A 25,583-nucleotide genomic window follows, 5' to 3' on the forward strand; every position below is an offset into this window, starting at 1 on the left:
GACTTAGGGAGTTTGAAACTTTTCTTTTGTGGGTGCAAACACGTTTTAGTAATCTTATTATATTCGATACGCTATTTACAATACTTTCTGGGAATTATACACTGAAACATCAAACAGTAGAAATACATGTGTAGTTACATAAATGGGGTCTCTATGGCGGTTAGCGCCTGCTACCGTCACAAGAGTGAAGCTGTTGGTCTTGGGCCTCTTTCGGGCACCCGAGTGGGTATGCCATGAAAACAGGCCCTAGAGGGCTTAGTTCTGGTGATATTGAGAGAGAGATCGAATGAGGACATGACAGTCTGGGTGACCCTGAGAGGGCACGTGACCGGTTGAGGTGGCAAGAGGGGCCCAAAAGGGGGAGAGAGCGAACATGATGTAGGGGCCAGAGTCTTCGGGAAGGATCAGGAAGGGTGCGTGGCTAAGGGCGGAGCCCAGCCACGGCCGATAAAGGCCGGGTCCCGAGCCCCGATCAGGGCTGTTCTCTGGAATCAACCCTCGGCGCTACGTCTCTCCCATCTTCGGTCTTCGCCTGGCATCGTGGGTCAGTCAGAATATTACTGACTGAACCGATGATGTAGTTGCCCCGTTGTGGCTTAGTTAATACTTCAAGTGGCTATCACCTATGTTGTTATTCCGTACGTTTATGTTGTTACCCGGTTGGGGTGTTGAAATAAACGTGTTGCCTCCAAGTCAAGTGTGTGCCTCCGTGAATAACACTACACATGGGCTAGATATATATGCTAGTTTCTTTGCAGAGAAAATAATAGTATTACTTCTTGACTTAATCTATATTTACACGTTCTCAGTTTTGTCTGTTATGGTTCATTTGTATACATATTTAAAGCCTTTAAATCGCTCACTCTTCAGGAGGGTCTGAGCAGACAATACACCTCCTTTAAATATTCCTCTCTCCGCATATAAAAAATCAAGTGCAGTCTATTTTTTTTACACTTCCCATCGGGCACACGACCGCCTGGTATCATTTTTTTAGGCAGCATTGGCTTAATCCAAGCAAACGCTGGATCTGTTCCAACATTGTCTCATTCGGCTTGCTTAAACCAATGTTGGTAAACTACCAGATGTTTATAAGCAGAGGTGGGACAAAGTCATTGTTATGCAAGTCCAAGTCGAGTCGCAAGTCATCAAATTCATGACTCGAGTCTGACTCGAGTCCAAGTCACATGACTCGAGTCCACATCTCATAGGTGGGACAAAGTCATTGTTATGCAAGTCCAAGTCGAGTCGCAAGTCATCAAATTCATGACTCGAGTCTGACTCGAGTCCAAGTCACATGACTCGAGTCCACACCTCTGTTTATAAGCCATCACCCTCTCCAGTGTTTGCCATTGCAAACATGCTCTACGTGACTAAAATAAGTCTTATGAATCGGTGAAGCTTTGCTGGACGTGGGACATTATACATAGAAAGGGCATGATATATTTATTATTGCATGAGAGTGGCCAAGATGTTCAATGCACAGTGCATGCACCTTTTGGAACTGATGTCATCTTTGCGTTAAGATCAAACCAGGCAAGCCACCGGAGTGAAGATCCCCCACGAACTCCGAGCACTGCAGTTTTAAAATCGCTACCGCAGCTCCGTTCGTACCAAAGAACCGAGCACCCACAAATCGCGTCATCTGCTCTGCGAATTTCCAAATGCAGTACAAAGTTAAATACCAGACCGTCACGTATACGCATTGACCACTTACCTGACCACACAGTGTGGTATTTGTTTATGACATAATGGTAATTTATTTATAGAAATCCTAAATTTAAAAAATAAGAATAGATTTTACCCTTTCTCGCAATACAACAGGTGTTAAGATTTTCCAACACCAAATGGAAACATTTTACAAAAAACCATGTCTGCATTAACCACACGTGCTTGTGGTGATCATGGAAAAAAATGCTCGAGTAATATATGCATTGTCTTGGAAACGGGTTGGTCTACACCATATACAGCCTTCTTTAGGGCCTAGTCTCACCAGTGTCAGACCAGCGAACGCCAAAAGGCGAACAGAATTAGAATATTTTCACAAAAAGTAATGTGTGTGTTCAACATGACATGCCTTCACTTACTTCTAATGTAAACTAAAAATAATTATTCATTTTTACCAGGTAAGGCTACCTGGTCACAAATGATAACGAAGCAGCTTATCACGTGTAAATTGATAGCAACAGCCACATTCTCGAAACGCACGTTGATTCTAAATGTGGAGGGAAAACTGGAGGACCCGTAAAAAAAAATCCACGCGACCACGGGGAGAGCATGAAAACTTCAAATATACAGGAGGCGTCAGCGTCGGGATCGAAATCACCACCTACATACCAAGCGAGGTAGTTAACGTCTCGCCACCGTGGCGCAGAATCAATAATTTCCCCGTGTTTAAACAAGTGTCTTGCTTTAGTTGTGTCCGTTAACCTATTTGTGCATAACCATAATCTTTGAAATGCGTTCACAACTACGGCCATTTCGCCTGTTTATATCTCTGTCTCCAGCGAGTCTGACATGCAATATTGTACTGCATAGTCTGTAATGCGACGATGCATTCCTAGATGACCTTCTGGGCTTAATGGTTCGGCGTTGAAATGATAAAACCGGTCTCAAATATAAACGATATGTTGTACAACCAGATCGCTCTCCACATCGCGTGACTCAGTCACCACCTGAGGCTGCTTTCTCCACACATCTGAGAGAGTTACTGCACAATGGGAAATGAAACGGCGCGTTCAGGATTGTAACATTTAATTGTAGGTTACAAAGCGCACGCTATGAAAGGAAAACAAAACTACTTCGCTGTCTCTCTGGTCTGTAAGTAACCGGTCCCACAACTGCTGGCAACTGATTGCAGCGACGTCCATAAATAAGGAAATTAGTTGATTGCAAGCAAAGGTGTGCAACTGATTGGTGTGAACCTGGGTTAATTCACCAACCAACTGTTGCGAACACGCGGATTAAATACAAAGCACATTTCGAATCACAAATCTGTATATGCCCCAAAGACATCTCGTACTATTGGGCAGCAGTTGCCAAATAATTCCCTGTGATTTCCATTTCTTTAATATTTAACTCAGCAGTTTATTTCATGTTATCGGCAATGATCAATCCACTGCTGGATGAAGGTTTTTCCAGTGATTGCCATCTCGCACCTGAACACGAGCTTATTTTCGTGGCAGAAAGTGCTTATAGTCCATGTGCCTTACATTGGATGAGTCTGGGACAGAATTTCGAAATATTATGATTATATTTGGTGCTATGACCAATATACACTATGAACAAATTAAACTGTGTTGGTAAATGTGTAATGACATGATAACACCTGCTGGCTGGGAAAGGAAAGCACTGGTACGGGCAACACTAAGACGACATACAATCTGAAAGGGAGAGGTATCTGGGGAAAAAGTAATAGGCGCTGTTGGCCGAGATGCTCCGGGAACCTGCTCGAAGGTTCCACAATAGGGCATGGCCGGAGGTGGAGCCTAGCCGCGCCTGGGAAGATATAAGCGCGGGTGGACCGGGGCTCGGGGTTCGTGTGTGGATTCTTGGGTCCGGACTGCATCGCTGCTCGCCGTCATCTCTCTCCGTTGTCCGGCCACGTGTAAGATCTCCTGTGGGGTTTCCATCCCATCCTCGTCACGCCGTCAACCAGCGGCGTAGGCGAGTGAAGGCGGTAGGACTACGCCGAGTGATCGCCTGTGTGTCGCTAGTAGAGACGTTAAAATCTAAGTGTTGTACTTAGAATAAGACGAATAAGGTGGCCTGTGTTATGCCCGTGTGAGAAATAAAAGAAGATGTACCCTCTACATGACGTGTCACAGAAGTCGCTCATTACTTTGGAGTCAGAAGTGGTTGGAAAAAAAAATAACTTGTGTTAAACAGCGAAGAAAACAATAAGTTCAAACATCAGAAGAAACGGAACCCACCTGTGGCGTCTTCCGATGACAATGAAAATGCGACCCAAGACCTCCTGCCGACCCCGGGAACCATGGTCCCAGTTATTGAAGCCACGGCGGTGGAGTTGGCTGCGCCGGAGGCGGTGGATCCAGATGCAGCATCTCCGCACCAGCAGCCCAAAGACGGCTGGAAGAAGGTGTCGGAGCAGCTAAACCTGTTGCAGGCGGTTGTCGTTCAGCCAGTATCACTCGTCACGGAGACTATGGTGGCGGGGCGCTCAGCGCTGACATCGCTGGGGAGGAACGACCAGGAGTCCGGAGTTGACATCCTGGCGAGAGCGTCCACAAGCGCGACGGCCACCATTACACGTGGAGAGGAGGATGCGCAGCCGGACGCCGCCATTTCGGGCGGCACGGGAGAGGCACGGACGGAGTCCGCCATTTTACGAAGCAAGCGTAATTCGCAAGATGTGGCACCCGCCACTAGGAACGTGGAGAGTGGAAGCGATCATACTCGCATATTACCATCAGTACATAGGACGGAAGAGGAGGCGCTGATCGCTCTACCGACTGTTTTGGACGACGATGCTCTTGCTGTCTTCAGAGCTATTCCTACTGCTAAAAAAGCAAAAAGGTGCTTCTGCTTAGATGGCGGACGTGTACGAGCCGCCTTCCAACACGTGCAGGAAATTTCTTCAGCGTAGGCGAGGGGAGGCCGAGACGCCTACCGCAGCGCGCTGTTGGCGTTGGCGGGAGTAGCTTACCCTGGGGTGAATCTGGAGGCCCTCGACTCGCTCATCATGGAAAGAATGTTGGGACTGGCTAGAGAAATTGGTGTGGTCTTCCCTGTGTGTGACGAAGACATACAGACATCCCGGTGGGCTGCCAGGTGTCTTCAGGCCCACGAGAATCTGCAGCCATCAACTCAAATGGCGGCGTGGACAGGGGACCCCGGCCGAGATGGGGAGCTGAAGGGGTGGTCGCCACGGAAAGTCGTGGTGATTCTGCCTGATGATGCGACTTCGGAGGAGGATGTCGCTGCTGTGCTCCCGGCATGGAACCAGAGAAGAGGGGACACTGCGAGGCGTCAGTGGAGCTGGAGACCGCATCAGCAGGAAGATTGGGTGCGGTCAACCGGGGCACTTCGCGCGAGGATGCCAGAACCGTCCTCGGATACCGACCACAACTTCGGCGCCCGCTGTTCCTCCGATGGCTCAATCTCAACCCCAACAGGCAAGACGAGACACATCAGATACCCGGACCATTTTGCAATCTCAGACATTTAATGATTCAGGGTTCATCCACACTCAGCATGACACACACATTGACACTGGGCAACTAAATCTGGTTATGCATGGGTGGTCTAGCTTGGGGACGCAGTGGAGGAAATTGGCGCGTTGGGTGATCGCAGCGGCTGCGGGTTACTCGGCGATATCTGGCTCTATTCAGGGTATTGAGGTACGTGTCTTGGTAGATACGGGAGCCTCGGCCACCATTATTTCCGATGTTATTTTTCAATTGTTGTCGATTTCTGCTCGGCAAGTATGACCAGTCTTTAATACTTGTGTTGTGGCGAATGGTAAGAGCATGGGCATCGTTGGAGAGGTGGATGCCCGCATCGAAATTCGCGAGGTCGCTGTGGTCGGGCCCGTACTAATCTAAAAAACGCTGGCAGTATCCTGCCTTTTGGGTACCGATTTTCTAAATTGGATGCCTATTTAAAATCCTGGTTGATCAGGGTTGTGTGGAAATGCCGTCGGGTCGCCAATTTTTTTTTGCCATCTTCGCATGTGCGCACGACAGCGTATGTCACGGTCCAAGCTCTTGTTAGGGACTCAGTGGAGATCCCGCCGGGCTCACAGATGCTTGTACCATTACGCTATCACAAAGAGTTGAGAAATGTTGATCCAATGGCTGGAGTCCTTCTGACTCCGTCGAATATGGCCACTTGTGGATTGGCGCTAGTTGGCACACAGACGGTCCTTCGCCCCGACCAAGCTCCGTTCTTACAAGTACTTAACGTGGTCCGGGTACGGTTGCGGTGTTTAGGCGGGTTCGGTATTGGCTCACGCCATGATCGCATTTTGTGAAAATGATGCCGTTGCGTCGGGAAGTGTGGTTGGTGCAGTAGAGCAAACTGAATTCATGAACGGGATGTGGGCAGAAGCGCTGTGTCAGGAGAATTTGCAGTTGTCTTCGGAGCAGTGACGTGATTTGTGATTGCTCCTGTGCAAGTTCTTCGACGTGTTCAGCAAAAGTGAATTTGATATTGGTCGTACCTCCCTGTTGCAACATCGTATCGACATAGGGGAGGCCTGCCCTATTCATCAGAACTCGTACCGATTGAGTCTAGTAGAAAAGGAACGTGTGCAACGGGCGGTCGACGACATGTTGACCGCCGATATTATTTCTCCATCTACTAGCCCTTGGGGAGCGCCCGTCGTGCTTGTTAAGAAAAAAGATGGCAGTCTTAGGTTTTGTGTTGACTTCCGTAAGTTGAACAAGGTTTCCGTGGCCTTGTCCGTTGCATGCTTTTTTTCTACTCTCGACTTGTCATCAGCAGTTGATGACAGCGGTTGTGTGAGCAAGAAATTGCAGGGCTGCACCTGCACCTTTTACAAAATACTTTGTGTGGTTCCATCATAATGTGAGGCTGTTACACCGTGTGGTCGTGCTGCTGTTATACGTTCGGTGGGGAGGGAGTGTGTTCTGACGATATGTCTCGGCCTCGCTGTGCGCTGCGTTGCACCGCTAGCTGAGTAGTTAACCTCGCGTCCAATAAACCCTCGGAGCCAGGATGAACGTCCGACTCCAAATGTCATTTATTGAGTTTAACGAGGTAAAACTGGTAAGAAAACAGCACAGATACAGCATATGTTAATACCTGGAAACACCAACACAATGAATGAACACCACAGCATCATAACATTGTCTTAGATAACATGTTTTTAAACAATAGATCCTGGATAGACCAGGCCCCTACATTACCACTGAATAACTATACAAGAGCATAAGCTGCTGTGTTACATAAAGGCACATCGTGTATTCATCACACTGCACCCCAAATGTACAGTATTACACATAACACTAAATTGTGGATGAGATATTTTGTCATCCTTGCTCTCAGGATCGCAATATAGTTACTTGGGTACAAGTTTGACTCGACTTATTAAATTACAAGTAACATTCACAATAAGGCCTCGTATTTATCATAACAATTTAACAGCATTATAAAGGCATTTACATAATTATAACGGTCATTCTAACATTATAGCAGCATTGCCAATATTATAAGAACATAAAAGAACTTACAGACAATGCTTCTTAAAGTCCCACAATGAACAATTGCGGCTGGCTTCACTGGGACGCGATGTGTGCCGCCATCTTGAATAATGTGTGTAATGGTCGACGCCCGCGTGGTTGAGCAGGAATCTTAAATCGCAACTTCCTGGTCACGTGACCAAAATTAGCATCAAAAACAGGAAATTCCTGTGTACATACGCCCCCCCAATCTGCCGTGAGGCAAAACCCCTGCCGTGAAACACGATATTTGCTGGACATGCACTGTGTCATGATAGAACCTCATTGGAACATCCTGAAACTGAAGTTATTACAAACATAATATCTTTCAAAAATAAGCAGTGGTTTAATATTAGACAATGTTAGCCACTCTCATCATCTCTGTGAGGACACTGTGTAAACATATTTCAACTTTAAAACATTTTCACACTTAACTTGGATAAGTTCCCGTACATTTTGTACATTTGACATTACAAATAAATAAATCAGAAAAGTACATGGGGCATAACTATGGTGACAGTGAGCTATAATAACAACAACCGCCATTCGCCACTAAGTGGCGGTGACGTCACCACGACGCTTGTGCCAGGCCATTACCAAACATGCAAACGGGGCTTATGGAGTTTGAAACTTTTATTTTGTGGGTCGTAACAAATGTTGGCAAGCTTATCGTACGTGATACAGTATGCTATTTCCAATATTTATAGAGAATTATGCGCTGCAACATCAAACAGTAGAAATACGTGGGCTATACATATTGGTTTCTTTACAGAGCAAATAATATGTGTAAGTCATTAATTAATTATTATATTTACGCATGGTCTCAGCTTTGTTTCCAATACTTCATTCGTCTATATTTTAAAGGCTTTCAATCGCTCTGCCAAGGACATCCGACGAGCGCGGTTGGCTACCTACGATGCGAAAGAAGTTCAACGTACATTCGTACAAGCAGGTTAGCAGGTTTCTGAGCCTATTTGAGGAACCGAAGCGGACATTATGCTGCGCCCCCGCCACCTCGGTTTGCATCATTTAAATTGATGAACGCCTCTTGAAATGAGAGAAGAGATTCAGACAAGAGATAGCGATGTAGCACGATGGGAGACGTATAAAAAAAATGTAGAGGTGCAGTAGTGGGACGCGAGAAGAGAGATAGATATACACAGGAGACAGAAATATAGTGAAATGAGAGAGATGTTGACAAAGATGCTACATTTCAAGCAACAAAATATGTGAAAACAGCACTCAGCCTTTGTGCAAGATACACAATACAGATGGAGTGAGACTGGTCAAGTCAGCTGCAGAGAAGATGGAGATGAGCCACATTCATTAGCATTTACGCTGATTTATTTTCGTGTGAATTTGATGTTTTTTTTGTTCAATGCATGTGTAATGACGACTTGACACACTTCTCTTGAGATGGCACTTCATTGAAGACACGTTCACTTGACATCCGGAGGAGATCCCACCGCAACAGCCCCGAGTCTCCCACGAATCTTCCTTATATGTCAACACAAGGCCACGCCCCCCTTCTCGATCATTCTCGCTGACTCTGGACGCTCGCGCCACCGGCAGACTCCACCATCCTCTTCCATCACCTGACCACGCTCCCTTCTCGAACATTCCCGTAGCCACCAGTCCCTTCGCACTCAAAACTGATACCCATGTCATTACCTCCCGTGGCCACTAGTCCCCTCAGACCACATGCAGGCTCGATTGTCATTACACATGGAAGCCTTCGAATGGTTTCCACATTAAGCGTCCCATCGTGTTTATTTAAAGCTATGCTGGTGAACTGCCAGATGTCTAATAATAAACAACACTTATCAGGCACTTTTCTACAAGGTACTCACTACACAGTGCAAAGTTGCCGTACATCGTTGGCCAAGGGGAGGAACAACGGAGACAGTATCGGCGCTAATTTAGAGAACCGCTGTTGTTTCGGAATCACGAGCAACAGCGAGGCCAGGCGGAAGGTAACAATAAAGCGGATCGATACGCGAATTGATCTTTAGAGCTCTCGCTACTGGAGGCCCATTCCACCAGCAGTGGTGTGATGAAGACATTGCAGGGCTGCACCTTTACAATTAACCTGATGTCAAACTCGTGTTGAGCATCCTGGGTGGCATGGCCAATGTTGTGTCGCTCCAAAACAAGATGTGTGTGTGTTTAACACGTAGGCTTTCGCGACCAATATTATTCATAATATAGGTTTTTTGTGTCAGATCGCGTTATTTATAAATGTGTCATAACCCTCCACCACCCGACACGGCCAAACAGTAAAAAATGTGTCACGTTTTTCAAAGGACAAAATAATTCACTTTTTTAGCCCACCGGTGTGCTGAAGAGAGAACCAACAGCATTTTAAAATTTGAGTACGACGTTTCGCTGATAATTACAATCAGCTTCATCGGGCAAGAATGCTGAAGCTCTCCTGTTGCTTCCGGTCTTAATAGAGCAGCATCAGGGTGACGTCATCATTTAATTCAATTCAATCTGGTGCAATGATTCGAGGCAGAGAGGGGGAGGATAATGTAATTATATAGATTGGTAATCATTCAATTGTTATTTATTGGTATTTGTTTCCCTTATAAGGAATTCAGATTCACATCATCACCCAGCTCAGAAATCATCCCTTATTAAAACACTCATACATCGGGCTAAACAGTGTCAGATGGTGAGAGTCTAGTGAGAGAGATGAAACATGTTAAAGAAGCACTAAGACAGAATGGCTACAATAATGCTCAAATTAATAGAGCACTGAAGGCCAAATCACGAACGCAAAGCAACACTGCTGAAAGCAACAAGATTGTTCAAACAATCAAAATACCATACATCTCAGGAGTAACTGACAAATTAGCACGGGTTTTGCAAAAGCAAAACATTAAAGTAAGATTTGGTACAGTGCACAAAATTCAAAAACTGGTATCTGGCACTAAAGACGAATTGCCTAAATTATCAACAGAAGGTGTATATCAGGTTCATTGTTTATGTGGCAAATGCTATATTGGACAGACGGGACGTAACATCAGCGTAAGATTAAAAGAACACTAAAGAAACATTAAATTATCTCAAACACTACTGTCAGCAGTGGCAGAGCATGCTTGTCAACAAAGACAGTCAATTGATTTTGATAACGTTGAAGTGGTATGTAAAACTAATTATTACTGGCCAAGACTAATTAGAGAATCCATTGAAATTGAAAGAAACAGAAATAACTTCAATCGCTCTGACAGCTACAGGCTTAGTGCGGCCTGGAAGCGTATTATTAAATAAATACAATTACAATTCCTTATAAGGGAAACAAATACCAATGAATAACAATTGAATGATTACCAATCTATATAATTACAATACCCTCCCCCTCTCTGCCTGGAATCACTGCACCAGATTGAATTGAATGATGAGGTCACCCTGATGCTGCTCTATTTAAGACCGGAAGCAATAGGAGAGCTTAACCATTCTTGCCCGATGAAGCTGATTGTAATTATCATCGAAACGTCGTACTCAAATTTTAAAATGCTGTTGATTCTCTCTTCAGCACACCGGTGGGCTAAAGAAGTTAATTATTTTGTCCTTTGAAAAACGTGACACATTTTTTACTGTTTGGCCGTGTCGGGTGGTGGAGGGTTACGACACATTTATAAATAACGCGATCTGACCCAAAAACCTAGATGATGAATATCTGTGTGTGTTTAGGTTGTGCCTCAATCAATCAATCACACTTCATTTGACGTGGTAATATCGCCCTCAATAAAGTCGGCACCAGCGCACAAATACATCGCAGTGCCCGCCTTTTTGTCCGTGTACATTCTGGTTCCACTGAAAGTTGTTTGCAAAAAAATAACTGTAAACAGGTGATGTACTTTCATCTAGCGAGCAACGTCGTTAAACCCAAACTAAGTGCAATCCTTACCTCGGCAAAAAACACAAGGGGCAAACGTTATAAATGTTGTTTCAAATGTATCCCGAGAAAATGATGCTGCAAAGGTCAACGAGTGAATGCGGCGACGCGGGTGCAGTTGATCCCCGGGCCACGGCTCACTGACTCGACACGTTGCCAAAGCGCATGTTTACCAGGTGTGGCAAAATACTTAACACCCCACCCCCCTCTCCATAACGAACAGGACGTGGCGAGGCGAACATTGTTGTCGTTGTTGCAATTCTACACGTGATTTCACCTCCCGACGTGTTGATGGAGTGGTGAGTGCATTTCTCTATTCTTGTGCATGATGGCAGCGATATGTTCAGGAGCTAAATGTGAGTGTATGTACTGTTGAACTTCTTTCGCACCGTACGTAGCCAACCGTACTAATCAGAGGTGCCAATGTCGTGGCCTGCTCGCCACGAGAGGGCTTCAGCAGAGAGAGTACGTGTTGTTCTGTTATTCCTCCGTTGAAGGAGCGCATGCTACAGCGGGTTACTTCTTTGGTCCAAAGTTTGGGTTGCATGGTCACAGGTCGCGCTTTGGCTTGTGTCCTTAACTTTCCATTTTTGAAGGAGATGTCTGCAGCGGCCTGTTGATGTTTTGGTGCGGTTGATGGTCACACAGGTTTCGATTTAAAGCTTTCGTGACTACAGGGATTCATATTCTTTGTTCGTTCGGTAAAGTCACGTCGAAGGGAATAAATAAAATAAAATAAAAAATCATAATAAAATAAAATTCTCACGACGTTTCGGCCACAACGCAAGCAGCCGTCCTCGGGTGAAGAACAGAGCTGTCGGAAAGACAGCTGTTTTATTTTTATTATTTTATTATTTCCCTTTACCGAAAGAACCAAGAATATGGGTCACACAAGTGTCTCTCGATGAATGTCCAAGCCAGGAGGTGCGAAGTGTTTATTCTGGACTGAGTTTGACTCCCGGTCATGTCTTACTTGAATGACGACTGATGTCTGAAATCGGTCCTGACATGTCCCCCCACCTCCACCCTCTTCACCAACTCACATTGACAAACGTTGTGAAGTATGGCCAAATAACCCCCCACGACTGATACGGCGTGGGGAGACTTTCATCCAGCAGTAGATTGACCAAGGACTGATAAATAATCATCACTATATAATGTATATTGCGGGCAACTCAAACAAATGACCTGCGATATTTTTACGTCAACATTTTACGTAAACAAAAATATATAATCCTTGTAAAATTTCCCCATTTATTAACAATTAACTAAATTGCACCACTTCCATTGCCCCCAATTCTGCCTTTAAAAAATGCTATACAGTATGTATTGAAAGATAACACATACAGCCAGGGGCGGTGGCGCAGTGGTTAACGCACCACGCAATGACACGATAACTAACCACGGCTAGCATCGATGGCGAGTGATGAACCAGTCCTGAGTTCCCTGCTCCACCTTCACCAAACCTCACTGACTGGCGTTGGGAAGTATGATCAAACCTCCCTCCAGCAGTGGTTAAACAAATAACTGTGAATTATCTATATTCCTTTTTTGCCAGTATCCAGATGATGTAAACAAGAATAAGCTCTTTACCCTTTCAAGGTGTAGGCTAATCACTTTCAAGGACAATCCATGCATAATGAAAGCCTGTTTGTTTGCATGGTTTACAAGCATGTGTGTGGTTAATGTAGATTTTGATGACTTGTGACAGACGTCTGCTTGGTGTTTGAACATATTATCGCATGTATTATTTCCGGAAAGGGTGAAGCTTATGTTTTTTTTACCGACTCTATTAACTGTTTAATCACGCATGTGCAGAGGGAGCGGTCCTGAATCCGTCCACTTCACTGTCCAGCACTGGCCAGAGTGGAGAAGTATGGTACAACAAACAATCGTGACCGACATGGCATGGGGACGATATCATCTCGCAATGGATTCACAATGGGCTGCAATAAAAAAAATCACAAATAATAATGTACATCTTTGGTCAATCCGCTGCTTGATCAAAGCCTCTCCAAGCTACGTCGGCCATCGGAGTTTCTAACCATACTTCATCACGCTGGTCAACACGAGTTAGTGATTGGTGGAGGGGGGGACACGCATAGATCATAAACCCCTTAGCACTGACGTTCACCCGCGTTTATATCGCACTTAGCAAACCATTGCGCCACCGGTTCCACATCAATTATTAAGTGCTGTACAGTTCGTACGTATTATTTATTTAGCTAGCGATTATAAAATAATAATGTGACCTGGATACTTTCTCAAGATGGAACATCTCGTTTGCAAAGGAAGGGATGTCCGGTGCAGCATATTAATAGGACGATAAACAGTTTTAAACACATGCGTAAATATATAAATGTGTCGTTAAAACTCGCCACCACCCGACACAGCCAACTAGTAAGGGTTGTCACGTAAACAGAACGTGATAATTCGTCACTAGTCCAGCGATGTGCTGTACTCCTATGAAATGGCCTCAGACGATACACCTGAGACCATTTCATAGCATTACTTAATTAACATCCTCGGGGCAATGGCGTAGTGACTACATTATCAGCTCAGAGGGTGTGACAATCAGTCAGACGTGGGGGCCCAATGTTTGATTTGCGCCCTTTACGGAAGCCAAAAGTCGCTGCTGCTCTAACGAAATGAAAACAAAACGTGAAACGTGAATTGAAAGCGATCAACATACATATGCGCTCACTCTCCTGAGCTAAACGTTCTAACGAATATACCGCTCCATACGGATGGAGACCCTCTTCCGTGGTGACACCACACCCTCGCCGTTGGATGCATTCCACAGATACGTGTCGCTCACGACACCTGGACACCTCCCACCATCTGTATGCGCGTCGGACTCTCTCCGCATTATGGAACACCATCAGTCCCCACCCCTATAAACCCCTCCCCCACCGCCCCACACACACTTTGTGAAGAAATAACGCACAAAGGTGGGAACCGCGCAAGCAGCGGTGTCTGTCGAGAGGTTCTTTCTGAGTTGCAGCGCCGATCAATCCCCACAGTTTGTCGTCAGATGTCACCTCCGTGACTTTAATCCGCCGTTTTGCCTCTTCCTACCGTAATAGATTACAAATTATTTTGTGCAGCGAGCGAGCTTGCCAGCCAGCCAGCCGCAGCGGTTACTAATTACTCGTTAACCCAACGTAGAAAGAGAGCATCATCGGCATCAGCAGCAGCATCAAGAGGAAGGGATCAATCGGAGCGGGTGACGCAAAAACGTCTTGAGATGTCGTTGTCAAAACCGCTGGAGACCGTGTGCGTGTCGCTGGTGATCCTGTGCTCGGTCCACTTCTTCGTGGTCTTGGTCGTGTACTCCGAGGTACCCGCGAAGGCCATTTCGTTCCTGCGCCAAAGAAATCTGACGGACCGATTGGACGCCGACGCCGTGTGGCCCCCTCCGCCGATGAGGAAGACGCACCGGGCGGACCTCGCAAGCGCCACGCTCGGGGTGCAGGAGAACGTCGACGTTTCGGGCCAGAGTCCTCCCCGGGAACCCACGGAGCCGTGTTCCGACGACCCCGCAGGCCTTGGTGAGTAACATCCCGCCCGGCTCGATAACGACAAAAGCAGTAATCATATTTACTTCTCCGACTCCTCTTCGCTTGTTAACTATACTCGTAACGACCTACAACGATATTGTAACAATACTTTACTCGCGTTTATATTGCGCCCATGAAGTTCATGGGTGGAAAAAAACCCGATTTTTCCAGCGGCAGGCATCGTTTTTTTTTAGAGCCAATTAAACCGTATTTCTCCCAATCTCAGATGACCGGGTTTAATATAAAAAGACAATTAAACCCGATTGTAAAAAAACAGACTGTGCCACCCTTGATGAGGTTACAATGCGTCTGTGAACTTTACCTCGTCTTGGACGAGGTGAGAGGGGCACACAAAAGATAAGTACACGATACGGTACGACGCAGTCATTGGTAAAACTGTAATCAAATGTTGAACGCTAAACAATGAGTTATAATAACACGATGTGCTCGCCTGTGTGTGTTTGACGCGTTATGATAAAGCTCGGTGTGGTTATTATTGAAGCAACGTTTTTTACTCAACTTTAGAGCATTTCTACGGGGAGGAGGGGCTGAGTGGATATTGTTAGTGCGGATGGCTCTGTATCATACACGGGAGAGTGCAATCATATTTATACGCGATTTCTCCCTGTTTATTTTATTTTGGGGGGGGGGGCTATCTATAAATGGACCGCCGTATATAACATCCACGCAAATCCTCCTTTGAATCTCGGTGGTACGAGACCTCACCACGGTGAAAAGACCCCCACGCGTACAGCACAATCCTAGTCCGCCATGATCGATTCACTGCTGGATGAAGGACCTCCCCCAAGCCGTCATTTCGCACGCGAGCTGATTTAATCGCTTCCTGTGGGTGACCTCTAAGACGCGTTCCGTACCTTGGCTGTCACTACCTCATTATCATTCACCATTGGCCATATTTTCTTCTAGCAGCGTCATTTTCTCAAGTTAATATTTAACTTAACATGTTTTTGTCTGTCATTTCTACACGCGGTTAATAAAGGGAATACAATCAAATACCCCCCCCCCCATAACCTTGAACAGACTACGACGATCACTCATGCCAGCAACGGAGCATGAGGAAGTGATTGTACACAGCATTATAATATGCATTTACGGCCGAGTCGACTTAGGGGAAGCCCAGAACCGCTTCCGATATTCGTCATCGCTGCTGGACGTGAGCGGCAATGGAACGCGAGTCGCTGCGACATGATATGATATCTCAATATCAACTTCTTGGTTCTTTCGGTAAAGTCACGTAGAAGGGAAGTAATAAAATAGTAAAAATAAAACATAATAAAACAATTCTCACGACGTTTCGGCCACAACGCAAACAGCCGTCCTCGGGTGAAAACCAGATCTGTCGAGGCGACAGCGTCTGAATGAAACAGCACACGTGCTGTTTCATTCAGACATACTTCCCTTCTACGTGACTTTACCGAAAGAACCAAGAAGATGAATCCCTGCAGTCACGAAAGCTTTAAATCGAAAAATATCTCAATATCAAGTTTCCCAAATGTTTGTAATTGTATTTTACAATTGTATTGTCTTGCATTCCCCCCCCCCCCTCATGTAATCCCAGCCAGAATAAGGATGACTTAAGTCCTTCAATTGTAATTCACTAAACACGATCCTGCCACGCGTATTTATAATCACTGCAGTTTATCGTGCCGATTATTGACTTGCTATCAAGTTACACCGAGTAAATCACACAATGACGTGCCACAATAGCGACGTCATGATTAGACGTGCATTAGAGACTTCGAGAGGCGCAACTTTGGCGAACTGTTAACGCCTCGCCTGGTATGGAGGATGCGGTGGGTTCGATCCCGACCCTGACGCCTGCTGTATATTTGGAGTTTGTGTGCCACTCTCTTGCCCCGCGGTCGCGTGCATTTTTCTCCGGGTCCTCAGGGTTTTCCCCTCCACGTTTAGAATCAACATCACGCGTTTCGATTATTTGTCTGCTATACATTTCCACGTGATAATCCACTTCGTTGAGCTATCATTTGTGGCCAGATCGCTTCTGAAAAAGTGCTATATAGCTCGGTGGGCCTGATCAGCTAAATAAGAGTTTCGTTTGTAGTTTAGTGAAATAACTTTGAGGAAAATGGCAGTTATTTATTAATTAAATTTTAAGTACCTAGTTGTACCTGTTTGCAACGTCAATTATTGTTGGGGGGGGAGTCCTCAACATTCCATCCATTGCCAACCCCCATGCTAATACCCCCCCCCCCATGCTAACTGAACTACAGCCGTTTGGCCGAGGGCCAGGAGTTGGTTTGACAAGGCAACGTAAGTGAAAAACAACCTCCCTTTGTGCGTATTCAAGTCAAGCGTAGGGGGCAACTTTCAATTTACTAAGTAAGCAGCCACAGGTGAGTAAGAACTTTGTGTGCACTTGTGGATTTTGACGACAGGAGGATTTAAGAATTCGTTAAACAGTTTGACTGGAGAGTTCCAGAGCGCATTTATTATATTACTGTTTTATATCGTTTCTGAGGTATACATTGTATATACATATCGTCCTTGCACTTATATATTACATGTAATAAGAATTGCCGTATTTTCCACTGTAGACCCAACCTGAACATTTCTCGGCCTCGGTCTATCAAAACTCCGCAGTGTACTGCAATGAAATTCAACACAATCTCAACACAGATCTTTATACACATCAATTCATGCTATTCGAACACCTATATATTCATAGCAGCGTTGCCAAGTCTCATGAGAAAAAAACTAGTGGCACTGCCTTTCAAAACAAGCTTAAAATAAGCCGAACAACCCATTTTTAAGAGATAATAGATAATGTATTTATCCAGCAAAGCTACGCTGAGACATAAGACTCGTTTTAATGAGGGTCCTGCCAATTAATGATGAGTGTTCAAACAAATGGGAAGAAAACCGGAGGAACTGCGGAGAAACCCCACGCGTGCAAGGGAGCAACACTATCCCCAGGGTATGGCACCTTGACGTGCACGGGAAGGGAGTTACACCACATTTTTGTGATCCACCAACACTCACTGCCTCAACAACGCTGGATTCCTCCAGGCGTGTGCATAGCCAACCACGGCTGGGCTTGAGAGAGGGTGGAATGTGAAGGTGTTTATAATAACGAAATAAAAATAATATTTTTTTTACTGTTGTAGTTTTGCTGCCTACAACATTAAGTTGCACGCAAAATATTTGTAAAATAAATGTGTGTGTAATTAGGTTCATTTTAAAAGAGGCCATCCTCATGCTCTCCACCCTCCCGTGGCCCCTGTTGCCTCAATGGGGCACAGATTGCAGAACATGTCGGACGTGGAACGTAGGATGTTTTATTTAATTGGACACGCCAGAAAATTCACAACTCGTGGGTGTTTTCTGATATGAATGGCGGAGTTATGTATTTATCCAGCCAGTCCTCGACTTACAAATGCACGAATTACGAACACCCGTACTTATAAAACAGCTTCCATGGAAACAAATAGTAATACATTTTATTTAAAAAATCGAACTCGCACTTGTTCAGATGAGCGAACCCTCCCCCCCCCCCCCTTTTTCGTTGAACCGTAACACGTTTCACAACACTGACCGTATGGGCATTTAAATGTAGTGCATTATTGTGTTCCGACTTACAAACCGTTCGACTTACAAACGAACGTAAGCCGAGAACTACCCGTATGTTTTGAACTTCTTTCGCACCGTACGTAGCCAACCATGTCAGTCGGAGAGTGTGGATACGAGGATTCTCAATCTCTTAATTACGTGCATAATTAATTAACACCTGTCAATTGCCTAAACCGGTCCTACAACCATTATTATCACCTGTAACACAAAAAGATTCCAAATAAAACGACCTCCAAATAAAACGACCTCCAACTAAAACGAACCCCCGCAAAAAAACCCATGTAAGCTACTTCTAAAAAAGTTTTATTCCGCTTTTATAAAGCGGGCTTGGCAAAACTGGTGCCAATTGTCGGAGTTACGGAATATCTGGCTCAAACACCCCAGGCATTTGGCCACTCGACATTTGATTGACTAACACAGATGTACTACTGTGCTTTATATACACAGTGCTGTTTTTATGCCTATGGTTGGTGCGGGTCTTTTTTTACGTGGGCACTCAGGACCAGTTCAGAAATTATTTGGCACAAACTCAGGCCACCAGGCTCATAGTCCGAGTGTGCCAAGGCTAAGCACTGTGGCAGGACAATAAATTGCAATACTATCTTATGTAAAGTCGTGTAGAATGCTTGGAGCGCGGTTCGGCAACCTGCGACTTTGGAGAAGCATGCGGCTTTTTAAGGACAACTACTTTTATTAAGGACCCCACCGTCTCCTATTCCCGTGCTTTGCGGCTCTTGAAATATCGAGTTGCTTTACCGAATCCGACAAAATGGCTGCTCTTGTTATTTTATTTGCCGACTCCCTGGCCTCGGGTGTCTGCAATAAGTACACGATATAATATGTCATCTTTGACTGGCAGTCAAAATAATGCATTGCCAAAAATGCAATAAACGCAATTATCGAATGAATGTAAGCGTTACGCAAGCATCTGCCCCATCGGGAATTATTGTCAGGCGTAGTGTCCTTTTATACTGTGAAAAACATCCGGAAGTTAAAGAGATCATCATTCTGACTCTTCAGAAAAGTAAGGGTGCTTGGCCACGACACGTTGCGAGAAGGGATTATGGCCTATTGCCGAGACATGCGACGAGGAGATGGAGTGATGAGAATTCGGCTTGTGTGCAGGTGCTCGGTGGATCATTACAGCGCAGAATCGTGAGAGATGGTGACGGCTTTTGGAGGCCTTCATCCAGCAGTGGATAGATCATGACCGATGCTGTTGCTGAAAAAGCACCCTCGGACATATAACTCATGCTAAAAAAATGTGTTGAAAATAGTCGACCGGTTATTGTGAATTAATTTGCTATTATATTTTTTTTACTTTTAAGGCAGTGTCATTGGCAAATGTAATTTATTTGTGCTGATTTTGATTTTAAGGGTGGTAAAACAAATACTTGCTCCCGACAAGTGCATCGCTTGTATTGTAATTCGGCCACAACCTCGGGTGAGCAAGTGCAGTAATAATTCAGGTTTTTCCAGCCCATATGAAATTGTGCCACCTCAACCAGCATTAGAACAGGACTATTAAATAAAAAATACATGGTTTGTCAGCAAACAGGGATGTTGTTTGTGATATTTGTTGTAAGGCATTCTGAAAACATAATGTGCCTAATATTAGTCCACCTGAATTCTTCCACCACTCAGACCTGTAGCATTTTTATACTCCATAACCAGTTTACGATTCTCTCTCAACCTCTTCACCCGTGGGTAACATCTATGTGGACTCAGAAAGCGATCACTGTACAAATATAACCCATAATGAACAGGGGGCGATGGTAATTGTCCACATTTATGTATTACGAAGAAGCACGCTCGCCTGAAAAATCACCGGTGTTTTTTTCTTTGAAGGTAGTGTTATTGGCGAATGAGAGTTTTTCATTATTCTCATTGCGATTCATCATCATCATCAGCCATGATGAATACACTGCTTGAGGACGGCCTCCCAAAGCCATTGCATCTCACGATTCCGCGATGAAAAAATCCACCGAGTTACCTACACGCAAGCCAAGTTCATCGCTCAATCTCCCAAGATCATGTACATTTCTTGACAGTTTGAAACACATTAAACTGGTGTACGTTCTCCAATCCATGTCTCTCTACGTAATTCCAAGCGTGCATCTCCATGCTTCTTGGCACACTTAGTTTACAGTTAACATGGTAAATATGTATTATCATAATCATAATCAAACATTGGCTATCCAGTGCAGAATAAAGGCCTCTCCATGCTCTGTTCGCCATTGGTTTTGCTTGACTATACTTCACCATGCAGGTCGTGCAGGTTTGTGATGAAGTTGCACAGAACCGGTTAGGATATCCCTCAACTTAGGCTCGGAATCAAACGTTTTTGTTTTCTGTAATGAGCTAAATGCCAAGTCATAATCAGCTGATTAATCCACTGCTGGATGAAGGACTCCCCAAGCCACCACCATGTCTCCCTATCCTGCCATACAACAATCCACCTAGTGCACCTGCCCAGGAGCTAATTTCAACACTCCACCTCCTTTGTAGATGTGCTATACTGAATGTTAATTGGACACAGGTTCAAATAATTATTTTTCCTTCGTATGGTATTGTCATAGCTGCTGGTGACAATCTAAATGTGGTTCTTTTTTGCCGCATTACTCTTATACAGACCGCATTCAATTGTGTGGCTTGCTTTTTGTACTTCTGTAATGTGAGGATATATCCGGCTCACTGACGTACTTCTGTTGGTAATATACCACACACAGTGCAATGCTGTACACCACAGGAACAAACGGATTAAAGCATACTCGTGCCTTATTTGTTACAAAGAGGACTACACCCTATGAAACAGTGTGCATTCAGCAGCTTTCCCCCTCTTTCCTCCTGATGACGGTCGCTTGTGTTGTGATATCGTTTTTTGTTTATTTTATATTTAATATTCTTATTAATTTGTACCTATCTACGTGATTTTCCCGAAAAACCCAAAGAAAATATAGCCCTTTATCAGAAAGCGACCTGGCCAGCAAATGATAGCTCAACGAAGAGACTTATCATTACGTGGACATTTATAGTAGCCAAATACTCTAAAATGTGTGTGTTTATTCTAAATGTGGAGGGGAAAAATCGGTGGACACGGACAAAAACTTCAGGTGACCAATGGTGAAAGAGACGTGCAAACTCCAAATATTCAGGTGTCAAGGTCAGGATGGAACTCAAGGCCTCCTGTTTACCAAGGCAGTTAACATCTCGCCACCGTGGCGCCCTTGCCATCGATTTCAGCAAGGGCTGACATCGATGGCAATGTTGGCAATGGGCCGGTATGTTAGACATGGGTAGCCGGCAGGGCTGGTTCAGATATCGATGGCGAGTGATGTCTGAACCGGCCCTGCTGACACCCATCTCCTTCACCAAGCCGCATTGACCAGCGTGATGATGCATGGTCAAACAACTGCCATCACCGAAACGTTCGTGGAGGCTTTCATCCAGCAGTGGATTGATAAAAGGCTGTGCTTGATTATTGTTCATCCACATCCACTAAATACACTCTTCACGAGACGGAGTAATCGGAGAACATGTACAATAAACTGCGAACACACAGAGTAGTAGACTTTCGTTGAATAACATTTAATAGCAATTTAAAAGTGGCTCTTTTAGAAGGTTGACTACACACCTCAAGGACATTAGGAGCGGTACCATTGACAGGAAATCCAGGCTTGTGATGTGAAAATGAAAGAAAAAAAATGTCTAAACATTATCCAGGCTTGTGTGTAATACAGTACGTGTCAGGCGGTGAGGCAGTCTTTATTGAGGTTAGGTTTTTTTGCTGCTGACAAACACGTTTTCTCAAAGAACGACAGCCCCACGGCAAACGCAGGAGGCAACAGGCCCTTCCCTATAATCCTACCGCTCTAATTCGGCACAAGGAATGCTGCCGTGGCGGTGTTGTAGTGGCCAACAAATTTGACTAGCATTCCAGCTGTCGCTGGTTCCATCTCCCGGTTTCTTTAACCCGTACAGAACAAGGGGGAACGTACAAACTCGACACAGGCGCATGGGTCTGAAATCGAACCTAAGCTCTACTACATTATGCATGCGCATTATGCGAGCCGATTGATCGTGTCCTTCCTGTTAATTGTGTGTGTGGTAATCCCTATTGAAGTATGGTGGCCTGTATAGGCATGCATTTAAACAATGTATTATTTTATGATTCGCTTCAACGCAGCACTATCCGAACAGTTACAATTATTTGTATTCCTTTCAATTTCGATAGATTCTCTAATTAGTCTTGGCCAGTCGTAACTAGTTTTGCACAGAACTTCAACATTATCAAAATTAATTGTGTCCTTTTTGGCACGCGTGTTCTGCTACTTTTGACAGTTTGGAAGTATCTAATATTTATTTGGTCTTCTTTTAGTCTCGTGCTGATCATTCGTCCTGTTTGCCCAACATGGCATTTGTCACAAGTGTACATGCAATGGACAGGAAGGACAAGATCAATGGTCTCGCATAATGTGCGTTGACTCATTAATCCCCCCCCCCCACGCTTTGCGCAAGAAGAGCACACAAGTGTGGTCACCACATCTACGCCTCTATATATAAAGAACGAAACAGGTGGACTTCTCTACAAATCGGGCTGTCGCCTGATGAAGCTAGTTGTAAATACTGGCAAAACGTTGTGCTCCGATTGTAAATGTTATGGATTGGCTCTCCAACACATTGGTGTGCTGTACTCGTGACGAATTGGCACGTTCTATTTACGTGACAACCCTTACTAGTTGGATGTGTCAGGTGGTGGCGGGTTTAACGACACATATTTACGCGATCTAACCCAAAAAAACCCTCTTATGGATGATATTGGTCGCGAAAGCCCACGTGTTAAACCAATCTCAAGATGATTGACCACCCTAGTTCAGTAAAGTCATGGCCCTGGGCCAGAAGTGGAAATTCCACATTCAAATGGCAAGGATAATTTCTCATAGGTTAACCACTGTTTATTGTTTCCATCCATGAAGGGGTACTCATTTTATGAACCCCAGAGAATGATGTGCTGAATCGACTGAACTCGCACGCCTCTATTTGTGACTTGAGGACCACCACGCTGTCTGACTGCAAAATGGATATCCATCAACATTTACTCTGTCATGGCTTGGGCAGAGGCCTTCATCCATCAGTGGAATGATCATGGCTGGTGATGAGTATTTATGATAGGCACAATGTATGGAGCAATAATGCAATAGTCAGTGCCTTGTGCTCTGAACCCAGAATACGGGAAAATCTTTAAAATGCATTCATAAATGATTCATCTTTATGTTACCTGGAGTGTTTGTAAAAGGTCATGCTTGTTTACTTCACGTTTATTTAATAACAAGTACATTGTCAAAGAACAACGGTTAGCAGCTTCCACATTCTGTAAAAACAACTTTTATCTCACCCCTCAGCATTACAATGCAAATGTAAGTCGATTGAAATAGAATTAGGTTTGATACTGGTGACAATTACTGTATTCAGTAATCAACTACTTTATTGTGATTAATTACTCGTGCCTTTGAAGGCGAAAAACTCCCTTTGAGCAACACCCAATATGAAGCGGCTGATGACGCCGATGATATCACCATTTGACTCTGGGAAATCAGCTTTTTGGGACTGGTGCAATTAGTTACCGCTTTGTGGGGAATTAAACAGTGGTTGTCCTATGGATAGACTCAACCTCGTCATAGGAATGTGGAATCTCCACCACTGGCTCAGAACTGTAACAAGATATGAGCACTGCCTTCAATGCTCATTTGAATAGGAAATCACTTAGGCTTGTTGTTATAGCAACCGATCTGAATGAAATCTGATCGTGTTGTGGTTCACATTGGATTATAAGGTGTGTTTTGCCAATGAGTGATTGCCCTTGGGCACATCCTGTATTTGGATCTCCCACACACACACACTGGTAAACACAAAATAACAATTGCGGGTCATTGTGGAGAATAAAAGTAACATGCCATCATCAGCAGGACAAATGCCTCTTTCACAAATCTGCCTTTCCACATACAAATGTACATTTACACACAGCCTTCTGGTACGGTACTTTTCAACTTCAGTGTATCATCAGCAGAGTCAGATGCTAATTATTGTTTTGTGTCACGTATTATATGAGGGTGCCACAGTGGCGATGTTAACTATTTTGCCTGGTATACAGGAGGTCGTGGGTTCAATCGCGACGCTGACGCCCGTATATTTGAAGTTCGCATGTTTTCCCCATGGTCGCGTGGATTTTTCTCCACGTCCCCTGGTTTTTCCCCTCCACATTTAGAATGAACATGCGTTTTTAAATGTTTAGCTGCTATAAATTTCCACACAATAAGCCACTTCGTTGAGCGATCGATTGTGGCCAGGTCGCTTCTCAAAAAGAGCTATATAGCTCAGTGGGTCTTTTCTGGTAAAATGTAAATAGTTTCGTTCATATAGTTTTACATCACAAGCACCCATATTTAACAGAGAGGAAGGCTTCCTTGTCTTGTGATATCTGTTAGGTTACCAGCACCAGTTCCAGCAAGCCGTGGGACGAGGACTTGACCACATTTGGCCGCCTCTTCTCCTTTGGCTTTTAATTCGCCTTTGTTTAAACTGAATCCATTCGTTATTTTTGTTGCCGATGAAACACTGAATGTTGAAACCAGTTGATGGTTTTCTTGTAATTGAACCCAAATGTTCTTGGATCTTTCGGTAAAGTCACGTAGAAGGTACACAACACAAGCAGCCGTCCTCGGGTCACCTGAGGATGGTTGCAGGTCACCTGAGGACGGCTGCTTGTGTTGTGGCCGAAACGTCGTGAGAATTTAATTGTTTTATTTTTATTATTTTATTATTTCCCTTTTACGTGACTTTAAGGAAAGATTCAAGAATATGAATCCCTGCAGTCACGAAAGCCTTAAATCGAAATTGAACTGAAATGCTGCTGAACAAGTTCACTCCCATAAGGTTGTGTGGCTGATCAGATACAGACAGTCCCTGGGTTATGGAAGGGTTGCGTTCCCATGAACGATCTGTAGCCCAAATTTTCCATGTCGGAAACTGAACAATTTTACCCAAAAATCAAGAAATTCCATTTACCGTAATTCTGGTGAAGCTCGAGTGAGACGTAAGACGGCTGCCCGCCTTACACCTCCTCGCTCCGCGGTATTCATCCACAACCTTTCCGCACTGCACTACTTGTACTTAACGTAACTAATGCAAACATTTCCGCGTATTTTTTTTTTTACATGATTTATAGGGAGCATTTCCGTAAAATCGGATTTCCATAAGTCGGGTCTTCCACAACCCGTTGACTGTATATATAAAAAGAAATGTTTTTACGTGGAA

The 25,583-nt window shown here is 44.6% G+C and overlaps 1 protein-coding gene across 4 annotated transcripts in view; it reads left to right on the forward strand.

Moving 5' to 3' along the window:
• The first annotated feature begins 14,057 nt into the window (after positions 1 to 14,057).
• LOC144941097 (beta-1,4-galactosyltransferase 2-like) overlaps positions 14,058 to 25,583 on the forward strand; it is a 41,944-nt gene continuing 30,418 nt past the window's right edge. For all 4 annotated transcript variants that reach the window (XM_078867576.1, XM_078867577.1, XM_078867578.1 and 1 more), the window contains exon 1: positions 14,058 to 14,651. In XM_078867576.1, the coding sequence (XP_078723702.1) occupies positions 14,348 to 14,651 (304 nt within the window). In that variant the 5' untranslated portion in view covers positions 14,058 to 14,347. The remainder of the gene's footprint in view (positions 14,652 to 25,583) is intronic.

This window comes from Lampetra fluviatilis, chromosome 24 (genome assembly GCF_964198595.1).
Source record: "Lampetra fluviatilis chromosome 24, kcLamFluv1.1, whole genome shotgun sequence".
Taxonomy (NCBI): Eukaryota; Metazoa; Chordata; class Hyperoartia; order Petromyzontiformes; family Petromyzontidae; genus Lampetra; species Lampetra fluviatilis.